Here is a 20,932-nt window from a genome sequence, read left to right on the forward strand (position 1 = left end):
TACAGGCTTCATTCAGGTCTCTCTGTTTAAGTAAATAATCTGTTTGTCTTTTGGCAGGAGAGAGACCAGACTCTGATAGCGGGAAGAGTTCCTCAGAGGAAACAGACCCAGAGACGCCTAACCAACACCACTGCTCCCACTGTGGAAAGAGTTTTAGGTGGTCAGGGAGTCTGAAAACGCATGAGAGAAAACACACAGGAGAAAAGCCCTACCACTGTTCTCACTGTGGAAAGAGTTTTAAGTTGTCAGGGAGTCTGAAAACGCATGAGAGAATACACACAGGAGAAATGCCCTACCACTGTTCTCACTGTGGAAAGAGTTTTAGGTGGTTATGGGTCCTGAAAACGCATGAGAGAATACACACAGGAGAAACGCCGTATCACTGTTCTCACTGTGGAAAGAGTTTTAGGTGGTCAAGGAGTCTGAAAACGCATGAGAGAATACACAAAGGAGAAGAACCTTATCACTGTTCTCACTGTGGAAAGAGTTTTAGATGGTCAGGGAGTCTGAAAACGCATGAGAGAATACACAAAGGAGAAGAACCTTATCACTGTTCTCACTGTGGAAAGAGTTTTAGGTGGTCAGGGACTCTGAAAAAAGCCTACCACTGTTCCCAGTGTGGAAAGAGTGGAAAGAGTTTTAGGTGGTCAGGGACTCTGAAAAAGCATGAGAGAACACACACAGGAGAGAAGCCTTTCCAACATACTAATACACAGGAGGAGACAACATACCACTGCTCTCATTGTGGAAAGACATTTTCCCAGTCAGAGGACCTGAAAACACATGAGAGAATAGAGAGGCTGTGTTCTGACTTGTGTTTCTGACTGAGAATTTGTCCACGGCCAGGATTCACAGGACCAGGGTGTCCACTATGGACACCTGGAAGAAATCAGCAGCGGACATTTCTGAAGGTTTATCCAACAGACCTGTACATCCATGAATGGATCTCTATAATGTGTAACTATTTCTGAAGGTTTATCCAACAGACCTGTACATCCATGAATGGGTCTCTATAATGTGTAACTATTTCTGGAGGTTTATCCAAAAGACCTGTACATCCAGGAATGGATCTCTATAATGTGTAACTATTTCTGAAGGTTTATCCAACAGACCTGTACATTCATGAATGGGTCTCTATAATGTGTAACTATTTCTGAAGGTTTATCCAACAAACCTGTATATCCAGGAATGGATCTCTATAATGTGTAACTATTTCTGATGTATTGTTTAATAGATGTACTATGTTATGTTTTATTTCAACAGATTTTACTGTTAGGGGGAGTTTTATATATACAGAGACTTCAGAAAGTTTTCACACGCCTTGACTGGTCCTACATGTTGTTGTGTTACATCCTGAATTTAAAAATTATTTTTATTTAACCAGGTAGACTAGTTGAGAACAAGTTCTCATTTGCAATGACACATACAACAACACAGAGTTACACATGGAATAAACAAACATACAATCAATTATACAGTAGAAAAGTCTATATACAGCATGTGCAAATAAGGTAGGATAAGAGAGGTTAGGCAATAAATAGACCATGGTGGCGAAGTAATTACAATATAGCAATTAAACACTGGAATGGTAGGGAATGTGAATGTGAATAGCAGAAGATGAATGTGCAAGTAGAGATACTGGGGTTAAATGGATTCAATACCCCATAATGTCAAAGTGGAATTATGTTTTTGGAAATGTTTACAAATGTAATTAAAAGCCTAAATAAGTTCAGGAGTAAAGATGTTGCTTAACAAGTCACATGATAAGTTGCAGGGACTCACTCTGTGTGCAATAATAGTGTTTAACATGTTTAACATGATTCCTGAATGACTACCTCATCTCTGTACCCCACACATACAATTATCTGTAATGGCCCTCAGTCGAGCAGTGAATTTCAAACACAGATTCAACCACAAAGACCAGGGAGGTTTTCCAATGCCTCGCAAAGAAGGACACCTATTGGTAAATGGGTAAAAAAAAGCAGACATTGAATATCCCTTTGAGCATGGTGAAGTTATTAATTACACTTTAGATGGTGTATCAATATACCCAGTCACTAACTCAGTTGCTGGAGAGGAAGGAAACTGCTCAGGGATTTCACCATGAGGCCAATGGTGACTTTAAAATAGTTAGTGTTTAATGGTTGTGATAGGAGAAAACTAAGGATGGATCAACAACATTGTAGTTACTCCACAATACTAACCTAAATGACAGAGTGAAAAGATGGAAGCCTGTATAGAATACAAATATTCCAAAACATGCATTCTGTTTGCAATGAGGCACTAAAGTAATACTGAAAAACAATGTGGCAAAGCAATTAACTTTATATCCTGAATACAAAAGCGTTATGTTTAGGGCAAATTCAACACATCACTGACTACATATTTTCAAGCATGATGGTGGCTGCATCATGTAATGGATATGCTTGTCATTGGCGTCACTAGAGGCGTAACTACAGTCCCTGATTCTAATCTAATGATCATCAGCTGCATAATTTTATGGTTCTAATCCAGGCAGTATCACTTCCAGGTTAAGCGAGCAGTGTGTCAAGATGTGCAGTGCGGCTTGGCAGGGTCGTGTTTCGGAGGACGCATGGCTCTCGACCTTCGCCTCTCCCCCGAGTCCATAGAGGAGTTGCAATTGGATTTCATGACATTGGTGAAAAAATATATATATAATACACTGGTACTGAAATTAGATTTTTAATCACCTGGAAGATGTGTCAAACCTTGTAAACACCTGCAAGACTTCAGTTAGAAGTGAATCACCTGGCAGATGTGTCAAACCATGTAAACACCTGCAAGACTTAAGTTAGAAGTGAATCACCTGGCAGATGTGTCAAACCATGTCAACACCTGCAAGACTTAAGTTAGAAGTGAATCACCTGGCAGATGTGTCAAACCATGTAAACACCTGCAAGACTTCGGTTAGAAGTGAATCACCTGGCAGATGTGTCAAACCATGTAAAGATCTGCAAGACTTAAGTTAGAAGTGAATCACCTGGCAGATGTGTCAAACCATGTAAACACCTGCAAGACTTAAGTTAGAAGTGAATCACCTGGCTGGACATTTTCTTATTTTATTTTTTTCTTTCACCTTTGTTCAACCAGGTAGGCAAGTTGAGAACAAGTTCTCATTTACAACTGCGACCTGGCCAAGATAAACAAAGCAGTTCGACACATACAACAACACAGAGTTACACATGGAGTAAAACGAACATACAGTCAATAATACAGTAGAAAAATAAGTCTATATACAATGTGAGCAAGTGAGGTGAGATAAGGGAGGTGAAGGCAAAATAAATAAATATAAAATAAAAACATAAAAAAGGCCATGGTGGCGAAGTAAATACAATATAGTAAAAACACTGGAATGGTTGGTTTGCAGTTGAAGAATGTGCAAAGTAGAGATAAAAATAATGGGGTGCAAAGGAGCTAAATAAATAAATAAATACAATAGGGAAAGAGGTAGTTGTTTGGGCTAAATTATATATGGGCTATGTACAGGTGCAGTAATCTATGAGCTGCTCTGACAGACATCCTAAGAAGCACATAGAGACCTGCATTTTGAAGTCGGTTTAATAATACTTGTGAAAACTGACTTCAGGTGATTGAGGGATCTAGTCTAGATTAAACGTCATAGGAAGTTTGATCATGTGGAGGTTTCATTCAAGTCTGTTTAATTAAATAATCTGTTTGTCTTTGACAGGAGAGAGACCAGACTCTCCTTCTGACAGCAGGAAGAGTCCTTCAGGGGAACCAGACCCAGAGACGTCCAAACCAGCAGGACGACATCACTGCTCCCAGTGTGGAAAGAGTTGTACTCAGTTAGGGAGCCTGAAAACACATAAGAGAATACACAAAGAAGAAAAGCCTTACCAATGTTCCCATTGTGGAAATAATTTTGTCCAGTTAGGAAACCTGAACCAGCATGAGAGGACACACACAGGAAAAAAAGATGCACCACTGCTCCCAGTGTGGAAAGAGATTTACCCGGGTTAAGGTACCTAAAAAAGACTTGTGTTTTTGACTGAGAATGTGTGTTTTCTTTTGGACTGTCAAAATTGAGTTTACTTAGTGTAATGTTAGTGTACTGTTTTTTAAAATTGCGATTAATCCATTGTCTGAAAGGGTTAAAAACACACTGAAAACATCCTAAATATATATACTATATACCGCTGCAATCTACAACGTCATGTAAAAACAAGATGTCATGGAGGTTAAATAAAGTCTGCTTTATCAATGGAACATATTGTGACCCGTCCACTGTGGGGCGCTGTAGAGTCATAATATCCATAACAACTACAGGTCAAACAGGGAAATGGTTCACATCGTTTTCCCACCATTCATTTTCACCACAGGGCTGTGTTTTGTTTAGGCTTACCCTGGTGTGACGTTTTGATAACCATGTACATCTCTCTAGGACAAGGTGACTGAGGGTGAATGTACACTAGATAAATGGCGGTAAATTGCGGTAAATTGCTGTGTGCCGCTCTGCCTGCCCGTTGTGACTCCGTCAAGAATCCAGCAGAGCAAGTTTGTATGAAGGTCTGGTTATTAAATGGGTACATAGTTCAATAGTAATATCCTCTAAAACGCTCTGGGGACAAACTTTGCTGCCCTGTTTCCAGTTGTCCACATGGCTGGGAGAACCTCTTCAAGTAAGTAAATAGATTTGGAAAATGTAAAAAAACAACGATGTATTATTAGCTAACTAGCTACAGTGCAGGCTAACTCTAATGAGCTGCTAAATGAGCTAGCTAGTTGGCTAGCTAGCTATCTAGCCAACTTCACATTCTGTATAGATAGCTAGCTAAGTGAATTAAATATCACCAGTGTTGATAAAACGTTTACTTGAGACAGGAGAACAAGTGGAGACATAGGACGAGGTGGATAATTTTATAATAAGGCCGTTTTATTCAAGTGTAAAGATATCAGGCAAAAGCGTGCACGGCCCCTTTCTGTCAGATTCTTATGAAATCGTCGGAGAAGAGACCGCTCTAAACAGTACATTCAAATTATATAGGCAACTAGCAAAGTAGGTGGTCTTGTCGTCTGGCCTTCCTCTTGGTCAATCTTGGTCGTGAGTGGTCCTGTTCGGACCAGGTGTCGACGTTCCATTGGCTCTTGACATAGTTCTTTGTCTTGAGTCACACCCTTGGAAAGAATGTGTATGTCTAAATGATGTTTCAGGGGCCTGTCCTGAGTGGGGTGTGTGTGTGTCTGAGGTTAGTATCTAATGAGATCGGCATGTGCCTAAGGACAAAGAGAGGGTGGGTTCATTTTGTACAAAGGATAGCCTATGTTGGAATGTTGTTATACTAGTCTCCAGTATCTATTTCAATTTCTTACAAATCCCCCTCTTCACGTCTTCTAGACGTGAATAAACTAGATAAAATTTGTCAGAAGACAAATTTTTGATTCCCCCTCTACACGTCTCACAAGAGACGTGACATAAAAATATCTTAGTCCTCAAATAGATAGACAGGTCCAGCTTCCCCATCATCAAGCAATGGGAACATTTGGGCCCTTTCCTGATTAGGGTCTATGGCGGCAGTGATAACACGACTAGCAAGCGTGCGCGCACATGGAATGCAACAGCATCCACAAAGTACAAGAATGCCTGCAAACACGGAAATAGATACTAGGATGGAGGAAACCAGCGTCTTATATTTCCCAAAAGCATCCATCCATGAGTCCCACATAGACGTGTCCACTCCAGAATGCTGTTTCATCTTACCATTAAGGGTACGGAGTCCCTCCAATACCTCAGTCAGACTCCCATCCGTAGCTGTATTGTTGGGAATGAAAGTACAGCACTGCTCACCAAACATGGCACAGACCCCCCTTAGTCTCGTGTCCGACCCGCGTGGACAAAGAATTTTATTGCCGTGTATTCGATGAATTATTTTCGTTTTCCAACAATATTTCAGCTATATCTTTTTGAAACAATATACGAATATATTCACGCGCTCCTGATATAATTGGAATGACAGTTTTAGGTACTTATAATACAAATATTATTGCTTTTCGCTTATTCAATTAATTAAATACTTTGGCAAAATATTTCAGAAGTTTCCTTTGGGAACAATATACTAATGAATTCAGGCGCTCCTGATATAATTGGAATGGCAATTATAAGATCTTTTATTCGAAAGATATTATTACTTTTAACTTTTTCGATTAATTTGAACTCTTTTTTTTTATTTTTTATTATTAATTAAATACTTTGCCAAAACATTTAAGAAATTTCCTTTGGGAACAATATACTAGTAAATCAAGCGCTTCTAAAATAATTGTCAAATTAATTCTAACCCTTAAGGATTTATCAACAGCACGAGAGGGAAAAATCAGGTCAACTTATCAGCAGAAAATAGCTGCTTCTCTGACCCGGCGGTCACTTCCAACACAGCCTCAACTTAGCATATGGCTAATTATTAGCAATCGGCCTCGTGGAACGTTCAATCACTCACATTGATTTGGCGTTATCGACTTGTCTCGGTTCTGCTCATGCAACTTATTTCATCGATTCCTCACTGGTATATCAGACTACTTGGAATACATTTCAGCATTTAATTCCTCACTGTTATCAGACTACTTGGAATACATTCAGCATAGCCCTCTGTCTACTGGAATGCCAACTCCAGTAGGCTCAGGTTCGCTATTACCACAATTCCTCACTGGTATATCAGACTACTTGGAATACATTTCAGACAAAATTCATTTAATTCCTCACTGTTATCAGACTACTTGGAATACATTCAGTTAATTCATTTAATTCCTCACTGTTATCAGACTACTTGGAATACATTCAGTTAATTCCTCACTGTTATCAGACTACTTGGAATGGGATTTTTAACGCAGATATCCTTACACCATGCCTTAGATTCTAGACAATTCCACATAAATTTAGCAACAATTCACACTCACCTCAGTACTCCTGATCATAATTTAGATATTGGCTATAATACAATATGCAGATTTTGATTAAACCGGCACTGCTTACCTTAATATTGTCGAGCTCTTTGATCAGTTTCCTGGGTGAGTTGAATCGCCGACGTCTCCCTCGAGCGGGTCACCTCTCCTTCTTGAATCTTTCTCCCACTCGCCTCCTGTCTGATCAATTTTCTATGGACCGAAATCAAAGGTGTCTAATAACCATCCTCTGCTACCAAGTCTGTTGATAAAACGTTTACTTGAGACAGGAGAACAAGTGGAGACATAGGACGAGGTGGATAATTTTATAATAAGGCCGTTTTATTCAAGTGTAAAGATATCAGGCAAAAGCGTGCACGGCCCCTTTCTGTCAGATTCTTATGAAATCGTCGGAGAAGAGACCGCTCTAAACAGTACATTCAAATTATATAGGCAACTAGCAAAGTAGGTGGTCTTGTCGTCTGGCCTTCCTCTTGGTCAATCTTGGTCGTGAGTGGTCCTGTTCGGACCAGGTGTCGACGTTCCATTGGCTCTTGACATAGTTCTTTGTCTTGAGTCACACCCTTGGAAAGAATGTGTATGTCTAAATGATGTTTCAGGGGCCTGTCCTGAGTGGGGTGTGTGTGTGTCTGAGGTTAGTATATAATGAGATCGGCATGTGCCTAAGGACAAAGAGAGGGTGGGTTCATTTTGTACAAAGGATAGCCTATGTTGGAATGTTGTTATACTAGTCTCCAGTATCTATTTCAATTTCTTACAAATCCCCCTCTTCACGTCTTCTAGACGTGAATAAACTAGATAAAATTTGTCAGAAGACAAATTTTTGATTCCCCCTCTACACGTCTCACAAGAGACGTGACATAAAAATATCTTAGTCCTCAAATAGATAGACAGGTCCAGCTTCCCCATCATCAAGCAATGGGAACATTTGGGCCCTTTCCTGATTAGGGTCTATGGCGGCAGTGATAACACGACTAGCAAGCGTGCGCGCACATGGAATGCAACAGCATCCACAAAGTACAAGAATGCCTGCAAACACGGAAATAGATACTAGGATGGAGGAAACCAGCGTCTTATATTTCCCAAAAGCATCCATCCATGAGTCCCACATAGACGTGTCCACTCCAGAATGCTGTTTCATCTTACCATTAAGGGTACGGAGTCCCTCCAATACCTCAGTCAGACTCCCATCCGTAGCTGTATTGTTGGGAATGAAAGTACAGCACTGCTCACCAAACATGGCACAGACCCCCCTTAGTCTCGTGTCCGACCCGCGTGGACAAAGAATTTTATTGCCGTGTATTCGATGAATTATTTTCGTTTTCCAACAATATTTCAGCTATATCTTTTTGAAACAATATACGAATATATTCACGCGCTCCTGATATAATTGGAATGACAGTTTTAGGTACTTATAATACAAATATTATTGCTTTTCGCTTATTCAATTAATTAAATACTTTGGCAAAATATTTCAGAAGTTTCCTTTGGGAACAATATACTAATGAATTCAGGCGCTCCTGATATAATTGGAATGGCAATTATAAGATCTTTTATTCGAAAGATATTATTACTTTTAACTTTTTCGATTAATTTGAACTCTTTTTTTTTATTTTTTATTATTAATTAAATACTTTGCCAAAACATTTAAGAAATTTCCTTTGGGAACAATATACTAGTAAATCAAGCGCTTCTAAAATAATTGTCAAATTAATTCTAACCCTTAAGGATTTATTTATGAAATCGTCGGAGAAGAGACCGCTCTAAACAGTACATTCAAATTATATAGGCAACTAGCAAAGTAGGTGGTCTTGTCGTCTGGCCTTCCTCTTGGTCAATCTTGGTCGTGAGTGGTCCTGTTCGGACCAGGTGTCGACGTTCCATTGGCTCTTGACATAGTTCTTTGTCTTGAGTCACACCCTTGGAAAGAATGTGTATGTCTAAATGATGTTTCAGGGGCCTGTCCTGAGTGGGGTGTGTGTGTGTGTCTGAGGTTAGTATCTAATGAGATCGGCATGTGCCTAAGGACAAAGAGAGGGTGGGTTCATTTTGTACAAAGGATAGCCTATGTTGGAATGTTGTTATACTAGTCTCCAGTATCTATTTCAATTTCTTACACCAGCTACCTAACTTCATATTAGCTAACTATCTTGATGTATTTATCACTGTAAAAAAAAAACTGCAAATGTATTTGTAGGTAGCTAGCTAACAGCCATGGAGGGTGAAAGGATAGCAGCCCCAACTGTCAGTGAGAGAGGAGGCTATTCTGGATAGGGCAGGTACTTTTGTGTAGTTCCTGTCCCTAGAAGTGAGGACGGAGATAATAGTAACATAATATTCAGTGTGGTGTAATTTGACTATAATGAAGTGTGTTTCTTGTGAGGTTTTCTGTCCTCAGATAAAGAGCTCTATGAAAGCCAGTCTACATATGAAGAGGTCCCAATGAAGAGCAGTGGTTCTCAGTCCTGGGGACTCAAAGAGGCACATTGTTGTTTTTGCCTCAGCACTGCACAGCTGATTCAAATGATCAACTCATCATCAAGCTTCAAGTGGTATTTATGTATTCATTTGTGATGCTATCCTTGATATGATCCTGTTATTGTCACATGCTACACATGTACATATGTGTGCCCATGCATCTATCAATCCAATGTTATCATGATTTGTTATCAGGGATATTATACTTTAGTAATCCACAATGACCTGGTGATGTAACAGTCTAATAATTACATTGTCTTCCATATTCCTACAGATACCTTGTAACTGGAGATTCCTGCAAAACAATTGCCTACAGTTACCGTGTAGGGCACTGCAAGGTTGGGTGACCAGGGTCATCTGGGACTGCCTCCTGGAGGAATTCAGGTGTGTTAAGGCTACCTGTGTCCTGCGTAACTTCATGAGGATGGACACGAGGACCAGGAGGGGATCTGCAGCTCGCCGTCCCAGAGGAGGAGTCTGCTGCTCTGCAGGATGTTTCAAGGATGGGGTCCAACAACGCAGCAAGAGAGGCAATCCGTGTGCAGGAGATCTTCACCTCCTACTTCTTCAACGAGGGTGCTGTTCCCTGGCAACACCATAGACTACACTATGCACAACCAAAGGCTATTTTAAGAGGGTGCTGTTCCCTGGCAACACCATAGACTACACTATGCACAACCAAAGGCTATTTTAAGAGGGTGCTGTTCCCTGGCAACACCATAGACTACACTATGCACAACCAAAGGCTCTTTTAAGAGGGTGCTGTTCCCTGGCAACACCATAGACTACACTATGCACAACTAAAGGCTCTTTTAAGAGCCATTCACATTGCAATAAGATTATTCTTCCATTTACTTAGCTATGTCAACTTCAGATATTCAATTCATAGTTTCTCTCCCTTTGATTTCTACTTCTCAGGTGAGGGTGCTGTTTAGGTAAGGGTGAGATGTCTGTGCAAAAACAAAACAGGCTATTTTATATGACTAATATTGAAAAAATGTAGAACAATTAGACACTCTATAATCCACACCTACACACTCATGTATCAATCTGATTGATGGATTGTGTTGTGCAGTAAGCAGGCTCAGGTGTATAACTGTGGCTCCTTCCACCTTCAAAGAATAGGCAAGAGGGCCAACCATGGAGAATAGTAAGACACTTCATTATTTCTATAACTACGCTATATTGTTTGTCCTTGTGTGTCCGTTCATGTTTTTCAGCATAAAGTACTCTGCAGCCACTTAGTGTGGTGTGGACACCAGGTGAGGCCACACACAGATTCCTGTTGAACACTGTGGCTTTAACTACCTTATTTTCTCAATAACGGTCTCTCTCCTTCACTTCATCCCTCTCTCCCCTTCTCCCTAAATCCTCTAGGTTATATCAGCTGTGTCGGTGAACCCCTCCTGCATCTGAACTGGCTACATAGAGGGCACAGCATGATCAGAGGTGAGGGGTCACTTGGTCAGGTCAACAGGAAGTATTATTAAAGAGATGCTTTACACTGAAATACAGATAGATGCAGTAGTCCCAGAGTTAATGATCCCAGGTCAGTTTATATTATACAGGAAGTATTATTAAAGAGATGCTTTACATTGAAATACAGATAGATGCAGTAGTCCCAGAGTTAATGATCCCAGGTCAGTTTTGCATTTCACCTCCTGATTGATGACTAACAATGTTAGAATAAAAACTAAAAACACAAGGCTTAAACATGCTCTCTCTCTCCATCTGTCTCTCATCTGCAGATATGTTTTGATGTGAGAGGATGCCAACCCCCAGTCCCATCATCGCCACCTCACCCTCTTTTAAGATAACCTATGGGCCGACTAGAGACACTGCTATGTAATTGTGATGAACTGAGAGAATATTTATGTAGCACTGTGTTTCATTAATCATGTGCTGCCTTCCCTGCTCCTATGTGCTTACCTCTTTCCCTTTCGGTCTTTTACACCTCTCTCCACCTCCTCTTTCTTCCTCTGTTTTTTTAATTCACAACAGATGTGCATTGAAGTACAGATTGAACTTGTATTTATAACACTTGGACAATGAGCTTTTCAATAAAGCGTTTCACATTCTCTACTGGTTGAAATGAAGTGTAATGAGATGAAATACTCCACCTATCCTGTGTTTATCAGATCAATGCAGATGAAGGGCATTAGATGTTGAGATGAACCGGTGTTGGAGTATTTACATGATGCATAGGAAGTGTAGTGTTCTGTTTTTTAACATTATATTTCTGTATATATGAATTAACTAGTTAAATCCTTTTTCTAGTCTATTAGTTACAACGTGTAACCATTGATGTCCCAGGACCAAGATTGGTAAACACTGAAGTGTAGAATTGTAATACATACATGCAGACACAGCGTCATTCAAAGACTGGAATTTGATACTCCTGGTATTGGATATGACTGAAAAATAATCTCAAAGACATTCATACCTAAACTGCACCTTTATTTGCCAAGGTAGAGTACATGATCAGTGAATATATTAAATGTACATGCTACAATGTGGGGATCTCATGCATGGTAATAACTACATGTATATACGACTTGCATCCTTGGCACAAAATGATATTATATTCTACTCAATCCATATGCTTCATTGATGTCATTCAGGCTGTTTTGAAGTTGATACAACTGGCTATGATAGCTGAGGTTCATAGCTAGGTTCTGAACTAATATGTATACCAAACGTTTGGATCCATACACAGATCGGCTAGATAGCTAGCTACACATCCATGGGCATACAGGGATTTTAATCATCCACTGCACAATAAACAAGAACATAGCTAGCTACGTTATTCCATCTATCTGCATGGTAAATATCAGCAAGGAAAGCTTACAAAATTATACATTCAATTTGCAGTAAAATCTTCAGCTAGCTAGATTCTATACATCCACTGTTTCACAAATCAACCGCCTGGTTTGCTGGTTGTTTCAGGAGTCCCTAAAACAACCAGAATTACAATTTCATACTCATGTCACAACACCCATAAAGCTAGCTGGCTAACTGGCTAATGTTAGCTAGTCAGCTAGCTGACTAAATCGCGATTTTCGTAAATAAATTTTATGTAAAAAAAAATGCATAATCGTTTGTCTCTACATGAACTAACATTCCTGACAACTGTACATGTTTTTGCATGATTTTTTATGACGTTATAATCCCTTACAGTTGCTTCCATCCTACAGTTCATCTTTGATTCAGTTCTGTGTAGGGGTTCCCCTCTCTCCTAGTATTTCTGTCCGCCATCTTTGATTCAGTTCAGTTCTGTGTAGGGGTACCCCTCTCTCCTAGTATTTCTGTCCGCCATATTTGATTCAGTTCAGTTCTGTGTAGGGGTTCCCCTCTCTCCTCGTATTTCTGTCCGCCATCTTTGATTCAATTTAGTTCTGTGTAGGGGTACACCTCTCTCCTAGTATTTCTGTCCGCCATCTTTGATTCAATTCAGTTCTGTGTAGGGTTCCCCTCTCTCCTATTATTTCTGTCCGCCATCGATGCTGAAGAAAGTCTAACAGTCACTAGCGCAGCAGCAGCCTCCCCCGGTCCTAGTGCCGGCCCTGTAAAACGTTTAAGATGCGATGGAACGGTTGACGAAAATAAGAAATCCCAGAAAAAATATATTGACTGATATTGAATTATTTAGGGGGGGGGGGGGTAATTAATATTTTAGGACTAGCTATGTTCCTGATTCCTACCTACCTTTTGTCTGAAATTTTAATTTACATTTTACTCAACTGCGTTACCCACTCCAGTCAGCTGATAGCGGTCTGCGACTTTAAGGCAATGATGCTACTGTGACGTATAATCTAGTGGACGGAACGCTTCTTTCAGCAGCAGCAACAGTTCGTCAGACGAACCAATAAAGCTCTTTAGACGCTTTAGTGTATATTACCCAATGTATTTTAAACCCACTTCTGTCGTCTAGTTAGTTATCCTTTTTAATTTCATAATTTTCATATTTACGGTATTGTTTTTATTCATCTAGCGGGCTGGTTAAGTTAGCATTAGCCTAGCTAGCTAACATCTCCAACCATGAGGTCACTAAGCTACTCTCTTGTTAATGAAGAGGAGGACTGCTGGACGGAGAAAGGAGCTCTGGTGAAAGAGGAGGAGGAAGAGAAGGATATCACAGTAAAACAAGAATTAGAGGGCGAGGCTGTTACAGTTAAACAAGAAGTAGAGGATGAGACTGTTACAGTGAAAGAAGAAGAGAAAGACGTTTCAGTGAAAGAAGAGGAAAACGCGTTCAAAGAGGAGGAGGATTTTACAGTAAAAGAAGAGGAGGATGCAGCTTTTGGGGTGAAAGAGGAGGAGGGGGAGATGACTGTCAGATCGAAAAAGGAGGAGGAGGAAACTGGATATCTGGGCCCGGTTTCCCAAACGCATCTTAAGGCATCCAATGGTTCTAAGGATGAACTTAGCCATAAGATGGTTTTGAGAGACCGTTCCCTGATTAACACAAGTAAGTACTGTCTTAAAAACAGAGACACAAACTCTGCAGTTGTTGAACTGATGTTTATTTTTTATTTTTTTCACCTTTATTTAACCAGGTGGCTATGATGTCATAATGATAGTTTAACCAGGTGACCATGATGTCATAATGATAGTTTAACCAGGTGGCCATGATGTCATAATGATAGTTTAACCAGGTGGACATGATGTCATAATGATAGTTTAACCAGGTAGGCCATGATGTCATAATGATAGTTTAACCAGGTAGGCCAGTTGAGAACACGTTCTCATTTACAACTGCGACCTGGCCAAGATAAAGCAAAGCAGTGTGACACAGACAACAACACAGAGTTACACATGGAATAACATACAATAAACAAGCCAATAACACAATAAGCAAGTCAATGACAGTAGAAAAAAAGAAAGTCTATATATAGTGTGTGCAAAAGGCATGAGGAGGTAGGCAATAAATGGCCATAGTAGCAAAGAATTACAATTTAGCAGATTAACACTGGAGTGATAAATGAGCAGATGATGATGTGCAAGTAGAGATACTGGTGTGCAAAAGAGCAGAAAAGTAAATAAAAACAGTTTGGGGATGAGGTAGGTAGATTGGATGGGCTATTTACAGAGGACTATGTACAGCTGCAGCGATCGGTTAGCTGCTCAGATAGCTGATGTTTAAAGTTGGTGAGGGAAATATAAGTCTCCAGCTTCAGCGATTTTTGAAATTCGTTCCAGTCACTGGCCGCAGATAACTGGAAGGATGTGTGGTGTTAAAGGGGAAATCTGCAATTGCTACATCCATATTTTGACTTTTAAACTATTTATTTCTAGCCATTGATTCTTGAAGAATATAACACATGCCTCATGAGCTTAGTTCATCTGTTGTACCCCATCAGAACCCAGCATAAGACTTTTTGTACTCCAATGTATAGAAACAATGTAAATCAACACTGTAAAGCCTCAACATGGTTAAAACTATAATGTTGATATCATGGATGGTCAGTCCTTTCATCCATAGGTCTGTCTATGAATTTGAAAGTAGTTACATTTCTCCACCCCCATCCATTATCTTATTAGCAAAACAGTGGTGGAATTACAACTTTGTTATTGGTTGATTGATTCTTGTGTGGCTTTTTTAAAGGGACAACCTAGTATTTAAACAGCAACAAAATGGCTGCCCAGAGACTTGGTTTGTAAACAGCTGAGGGATGGGGGCTGGAGAAATGTAACCACTCTCAAATTCATAGAGAAAGCTATTGTATCAACCGTAATCCAACACCTAGCGACCTTGTCAAGAAGTTCAGACATCTTGGCATAACAGTTATAAGGTGTTGGCTTGACAGTCGCTGGACCCAGGTTTGAGTCCAGCTCAGGGCTTCCCCCTGAATTCACTACACTATGAATACAAGGACTGGCCATGCATGATGTCATAATGATAGTTTAACCAGGTTTCTAGGCTATATAGTATATTCTAGAATTCATCCATGATGTCATAATGATAGTTTAACCAGGTTTCTAGGATATATAGTATATTCTAGAATTCATCCATGATGTCATAATGATAGTTTAACCAGGTTTCTAGGATATATAGTATATTCTAGAATTCATCCATGATGTCATAATGATAGTTTAACCAGGTTTCTGGGATATATAGTATATTCTAGAATTAATCCGTGATGTCATAATTATAGTTTAACCAGGTTTCTAGGATATATAGTATATTCTAGAAGTCATCCATGATGTCATAATTGATAGTTTAACCAGGTTTCTGGGATATATAGTATATTCTAGAATTAATCCGTGATGTCATAATTATAGTTTAACCAGGTTTCTAGGATATATAGTATATTCTAGAATTAATCCGTGATGTCATAATTATAGTTTAACCAGGTTTCTGGGATATATAGTATATTCTAGAAGTCATCCATGATGTCATAATGATAGTTTAACCAGGTTTCGAGGCTATATAGTATATTCTAGAATTGCCGGTGTAGATTTCCTGTAGTCAAATTGTTAGAGTTGTTGATAAGTCATTGTATAATTTTCAGCCAATTTATTTTCTTGCCATTACATCAATATAGCCCAACCAGAATAGAATAAACTCTTCCTGAACCACCTCCTCCTGCTGTCCTTCATACATTCTGACGTTGCTGGTAATCGGCTACACAAGCAGTCAGCAACCTACATTTGGAGTGCAAATGTATCTTACCATTTCTACTGATCTGGTGCCAGTTATGATTTTCATATGTTCATTTTACTGGAACAGTTTAATTTAATTTATAATAGTATCTCAAAATCATTGTCTGTGATTAATCTACATTCTATCTAAATGAAAATTATACAAATCTAAAAGTAACTTTTATTGCCATTGCCAACTATGTAAAAAATAGCCTACATAAAGCCAACAAATAAAAACATTGCAAATAACTGTCCTATAAATCACATGGCCTGTCTATAACGAACTTGCAACATTGTATAAAATATTCTGGGCCCTCAGTTTCCTGTGCCTGTGAGTTCTCGACCGACACAGCTGTAGGCTATTTGTGAAAGGGATAAGAAGTAATCAGGTGTTTTGACATTTCCACTGGATCAGCGCATTACGTTTTTCCCTTTTGTGCCGAGTGGTTATCGAAAGGGCGAGAGCTGGAAATATTTTACAAATACTTTGAGGAGTTATTCTCATTTGCAATTGATTTTGATTAGACTTTGTTTACTTGCTGTTTGAGGTGAGAAAACATGTGCTTTGAGAGGCTCCACAACTAATTAGTGGTGCAGCGTTAAGACAATCAGAAATACTATCAGACATCCCCAAATGGGCACATTTATAGATCTACATTTGTGCTCAGGACAGGTAGACTAGTCCTACTTCTATATGTGTTGTCGGGTAGACTAGTACTACTTCTATATGTGTAACCAGGTAGACTGGTCCTACTTCTATATGTGTAACCAGGTAGACTAGTCCTGCCTCTATATGTGTAACCAGGTAGACTCGTCCTACTTCTATATGTGTAACCATGTAGACTAGTCCTCCTTCTATATGTGTAACCAGTTAGACTAGTCCTACTTCTATATGTGTAATCAGGTAGACTAGTCCTACTTCTATATGTGTAACCAGGTAGACTAGTACTACTTCTATATGTGTAACCAGGTAGACTAGTCCTACTTCTATATGTGTAACCAGGTAGACTAGTCCTACTACTATATGTGTAATCAGGTAGACTAGTCCTGCCTCTATATGTGTAACCAGGTAGACTCGTCCTACTTCTATATGTGTAACCAGGTAGACTAGTCCTACTTCTATATGTGTAACCAGGTAGACTAGTCCTACTTCTATATGTGTAACCAGGTAGAATAGTCCTACTTCTATATGTGTAACCAGGTAGACTAGTCCTACTTCTATATGTGTTGTTGTGTAGACTAGTCCTACCTCTATATGTGTTGTCGGGTAGACTCGTCCTACTTCTATATGTGTAACCAGGTAGACTAGTCCTACTTCTATATGTGTAACCAGGTAGACTAGATCCTCAGACCCCTTGTGAGACCATATGCTGACACATGCACATTTGTGGCCTGCTGGAGGTCATTTTGCAGGGCGCTGGCAGTGCACCTCCTTGCACAAAGGCGGAGGTAGCGGTCCTGCTGCTGGGTTGTTGCCCTCCTACGGCCTCCTCCACGTCTCCTGATGTACTGGCCTGTCTCCTGGTAGCGCCTCCATGCTCTGGACACTACGCTGACAGACACAGCAAACCTTTTTACCACAGCTCGCATTGATGTGCCATCCTGGATGAACTGCACTACCTGAGCCACTTGTGTGGGTTGTAGACTCCGTCTCATGCTACCACTAGAGTGAGAGCACCGCCAGCATTCAAAAGTGACCAAAACATCAGCCAGGAAGCATAGGAACTGAGAAGTGGTCTGTGGTCACCACCTGCAGAATCACTCCTTTTTTGGGGGTGTCTTGTTAATTGCCTATAATTTCCACCTTTTGTCTATTCCATTTGCACAACAGCATGTGAAATGTATTGTCAATCAGTGTTGCTTCCTAAGTGGACAGTTTGATTTCACAGAAGTGTGATTGACTTGGAGTTACATTGTGTTGTTTAAGTGTTCCCTTTATTTTTTTGAGCAGTGTATATATATATATAATAAAAAAATATCGGTATCGGCTTTTTTGGTCCTCCAATAATCGGTATTGAAGAATCATAATGGGTCGACCCCTACTATGTTATTGTTTGGTGAAGTTATGGGCCAATTTGTTAAGCACTTAGTGTACAAACCCTCATTGTCAGGCTAATAGAAAAGCTAGCTAAAGAGCATTTTACTGGTTGAAGTGTTTTAAAAATATAAAGCAGTTGATTTGCGACAATAACACAAACATATTATGCAGGAAAAATCATAACGAGCCTGACAATTATAATCCAATAGTAGTGTGAAATGCACTCATAAGCAACCTGGAAATGGAGGCTATTTTTGCTGTCAGCCTATGAGAACTCCCCTGATTTTCCCCCACGGTGGTGAATTAGTGAATAGACACAGAGCTTAATGTGAGTTTCCTTGAGTAGCACTCCTGATCTTGCGCTGTAATATTCAGAATACATTGTGGGAAACTAAAATCTTTGTTCACCATTTTTGTTCCAGACAGATATACTACGTCCATAACTAGCGGTTTCTGCAATCAAATTGTGTGTGCATCGCCCTCGTGCTGCAATTTTAGCACAGAACACAGAAAGGGGCCTTTTTTGGAGACCAAAGGTCGTCTGGTCTGGCACACTGCTTAGGTCTTGACTGTCTTGAGTCTTGACTGACAATTGTAAAATAATTTAACAGACATCAATTGTTGTACAACTGCATGGGTACGCTCTGGGCATCACCTTTTACCTCAAATAAACAGTGGATTTCTGCTGTTGTGGGCATTTAACCGTCTGACTTTGTTGTTCACACAGGAGAGATACGGGACTATCGTGGATCCTCTGGGGAGCCTCAACAACAACATGATGCTGAAGAGGCAGAGAAGAGTCTCTCCACATCAGAACACCTCAAGAAACACCAGTGGAGACCCACAGGGAAGAAATCTCACCGCTGCTCTGACTGTGGGAAGAGATTCACCACCTCATCAGGCATTAAAATTCATCAGAGAATCCACACAAGAGAGAAACCATATGGCTGTGCACAATGTGGAAAGAGTTTTGTTAAATCTAGCCATCTGACAGTGCACCAGAGAATACACACAGGAGAGAAACCTTTTAGCTGTGATCAATGTGGGAAGAGTTTTAGTCAATCTGGAGATCTGACAGTGCACCAGAGAATACACACAGGAGAGAAACCTTATAGCTGTGGTCAATGTGGGAAGAGTTTTACTACATCTAGCTATCTGACAGTGCACCAGAGAACACACACAGGAGAGAAATCGTTTAGCTGTGATCAATGTGGGAAGAGTTTTGTTCGATCTGGCCATCTGACAGTACACCAGAGAACACACACAGGAGAGAAACCTCTTAGCTGTGACCAGAGATAATCTGATAAAAGATCTCTGATCAAATATCAGAAAATGTATATATGAAGGAGTTGTTTCATGATATCAATGAAATAATGTCACAATGTAGAATGTTTTAACATTGTAGTAGGAGTATTTTAATGTCTCAATGTAGAATGTTTTAATATATAGTATATTAATGTACTCTGCAGTCAGTCAGTCAGAATGTCACAATGTAGAACCCTAAACGTTTGCCCCCTTATCAATTGGGTTCAACATGATATGGATATTAGGCTCATTGGGGGAAATCCCGGCTCTGAATTGAAAGAGTACTATTTATGTGATTTAACACAAAGTGAGTAACAAAAAAAGAGTTGTCCTCTAACCAGTGATGTACACATTATTCCCAGAAGCAACTGATTTCAACATAATATCGAAGAGTTATGACAAATAAGTGTTGTGTTCCTTTGTTTAGCGACCCCTACATTTAAATGCATCACTCCAAAATGTAGCTGACTGTCTTCTGCAGGTTGTCCTCTAACCATTGAGCTAAAAGATATCTCCCATTTCCATGTGTTTTTTTGTTGTGTTAGTTTCAACAGCACGTACAACCTGATTTCCCCCCTAATCGATATCAGTGGTTTATTGCTACTTGTCAAAACAACAGCGTTTTTGGTGCTTGTGCAGTTAATAAGGAGCTTGTTTAAAAAATACAAGTAATGTGATTATTGTGGCAGTTTGTGTATATCGTACATTTTATGTTTAGGTTTTCAATATATCACAAACTGTTTCTGCATATTGGTTATTGATTTAGACACATTATAACTGTGTTTTGACATTGGGGCTATCGTCGTTGTTAAATAAAAAGTAGAGTTCTAGAAGCTAGTGAGTTTTAGGAAGACGGGAGTTCTAGAATCTAGTGAGTTTTAGGATTCTATAGAAAGAAAAATGCTGCTCTTTCTATGCCATTTTAATATTTGAGAAATTAACCAATGATATTAGGCCACTCTTGGCCATGATTACAGACACCTGTGTGTCTTGACGCTATATATAAACGAGTCATCCCGCAGTGTCTGTGATTGTACCTTGATGAAGACAGCTTGCCTGTCGAAACGTTGGTAAATTAAATATTTTTGCATCTGAGCTAGTGTGCGGCTCTCCTTTATTTTTGAGGTTGGACTTTAGCAAGTATAGCTCGTTAGCACGTAGGACGCACTGATTGGTGTCACCTCGTTAGTCTGTATGTGTTACACCTGTGCTGGCTTGTCCATCTCGTTAGTGGGAAGGTGTTTCACCTGAGCTGGTCCAGGTTCTATTTAAGAGTGTCTGGCCCAGTGCTCCAGTTGTCTTGATAGATGTGGAGAGTCAACACCTTTAGTTGCTCCACCTTTTTGGTTTGCTTCCTGTCTTTAAGTTTGGTGTGGGTTTTTCTTTTGTTTGCCTCTTGGGCAGATTTAGTGGGTCTCATGGTGGGTGTCTTTTAGGTCCCAGTTGTTGTTACTAGTCAATTTACAGTGGACACCCCTATAGTGCCTTTCAGAACCCTCCTAAAAAACAAGCTAATATTTTGGGTTGGTTATT

General features: G+C 39.8%; 3 protein-coding genes across 4 annotated transcripts in view; 2 read left to right on the top strand and 1 right to left on the bottom strand.

Annotated features, from left to right (window-relative positions):
- Positions 1-12,203, top strand: part of LOC139548169 (zinc finger protein 135-like) — a 263,034-nt gene extending 250,831 nt beyond the window's left edge. The window contains exons 2-5 of one of the 2 annotated variants that reach the window (XR_011669667.1): positions 9,320-9,488; positions 9,689-10,676; positions 10,792-10,863; positions 11,163-12,203. The gene's annotated coding sequence lies outside the window, so the exon portion shown is untranslated. Of the gene's footprint in view, positions 1-9,319; positions 9,489-9,688; positions 10,864-11,162 lie in introns of both variants that reach the window. The other variant, XR_011669664.1, reaches the window with a different exon arrangement.
- The window catches only part of LOC139548133 (zinc finger protein ZFP2-like), a 176,629-nt gene that overhangs the window by 20,868 nt on the left and 134,829 nt on the right, over positions 1-20,932 (bottom strand). The window lies entirely within an intron of this gene.
- LOC139549443 (zinc finger protein 664-like) lies at positions 13,324-20,187 on the top strand. The gene is made up of 2 exons (XM_071359946.1): positions 13,324-13,882; positions 18,822-20,187. The coding sequence occupies exons 1-2, from the start codon at positions 13,453-13,455 to the stop codon at positions 19,391-19,393; spliced, it is 1,002 nt and encodes a 333-aa protein (XP_071216047.1). The 5' UTR covers positions 13,324-13,452; the 3' UTR covers positions 19,394-20,187.

The sequence above is a fragment of the Salvelinus alpinus genome, chromosome 2 (genome assembly GCF_045679555.1).
Source record: "Salvelinus alpinus chromosome 2, SLU_Salpinus.1, whole genome shotgun sequence".
In the NCBI taxonomy this organism is placed as follows: domain Eukaryota; kingdom Metazoa; phylum Chordata; class Actinopteri; order Salmoniformes; family Salmonidae; genus Salvelinus; species Salvelinus alpinus.

Excerpts from the sequence above, each read along its gene's own strand:
- LOC139549443 (XM_071359946.1), top strand. The coding sequence starts at position 13,453 with ATGAGGTCACTAAGCTACTCTCTTGTTAATGAAGAGGAGGACTGCTGG. Across the intron at positions 13,883-18,821 it reads CCGTTCCCTGATTAACACAA|GAGAGATACGGGACTATCGT; the intron begins GTAAGTACTGTC and ends TTGTTCACACAG.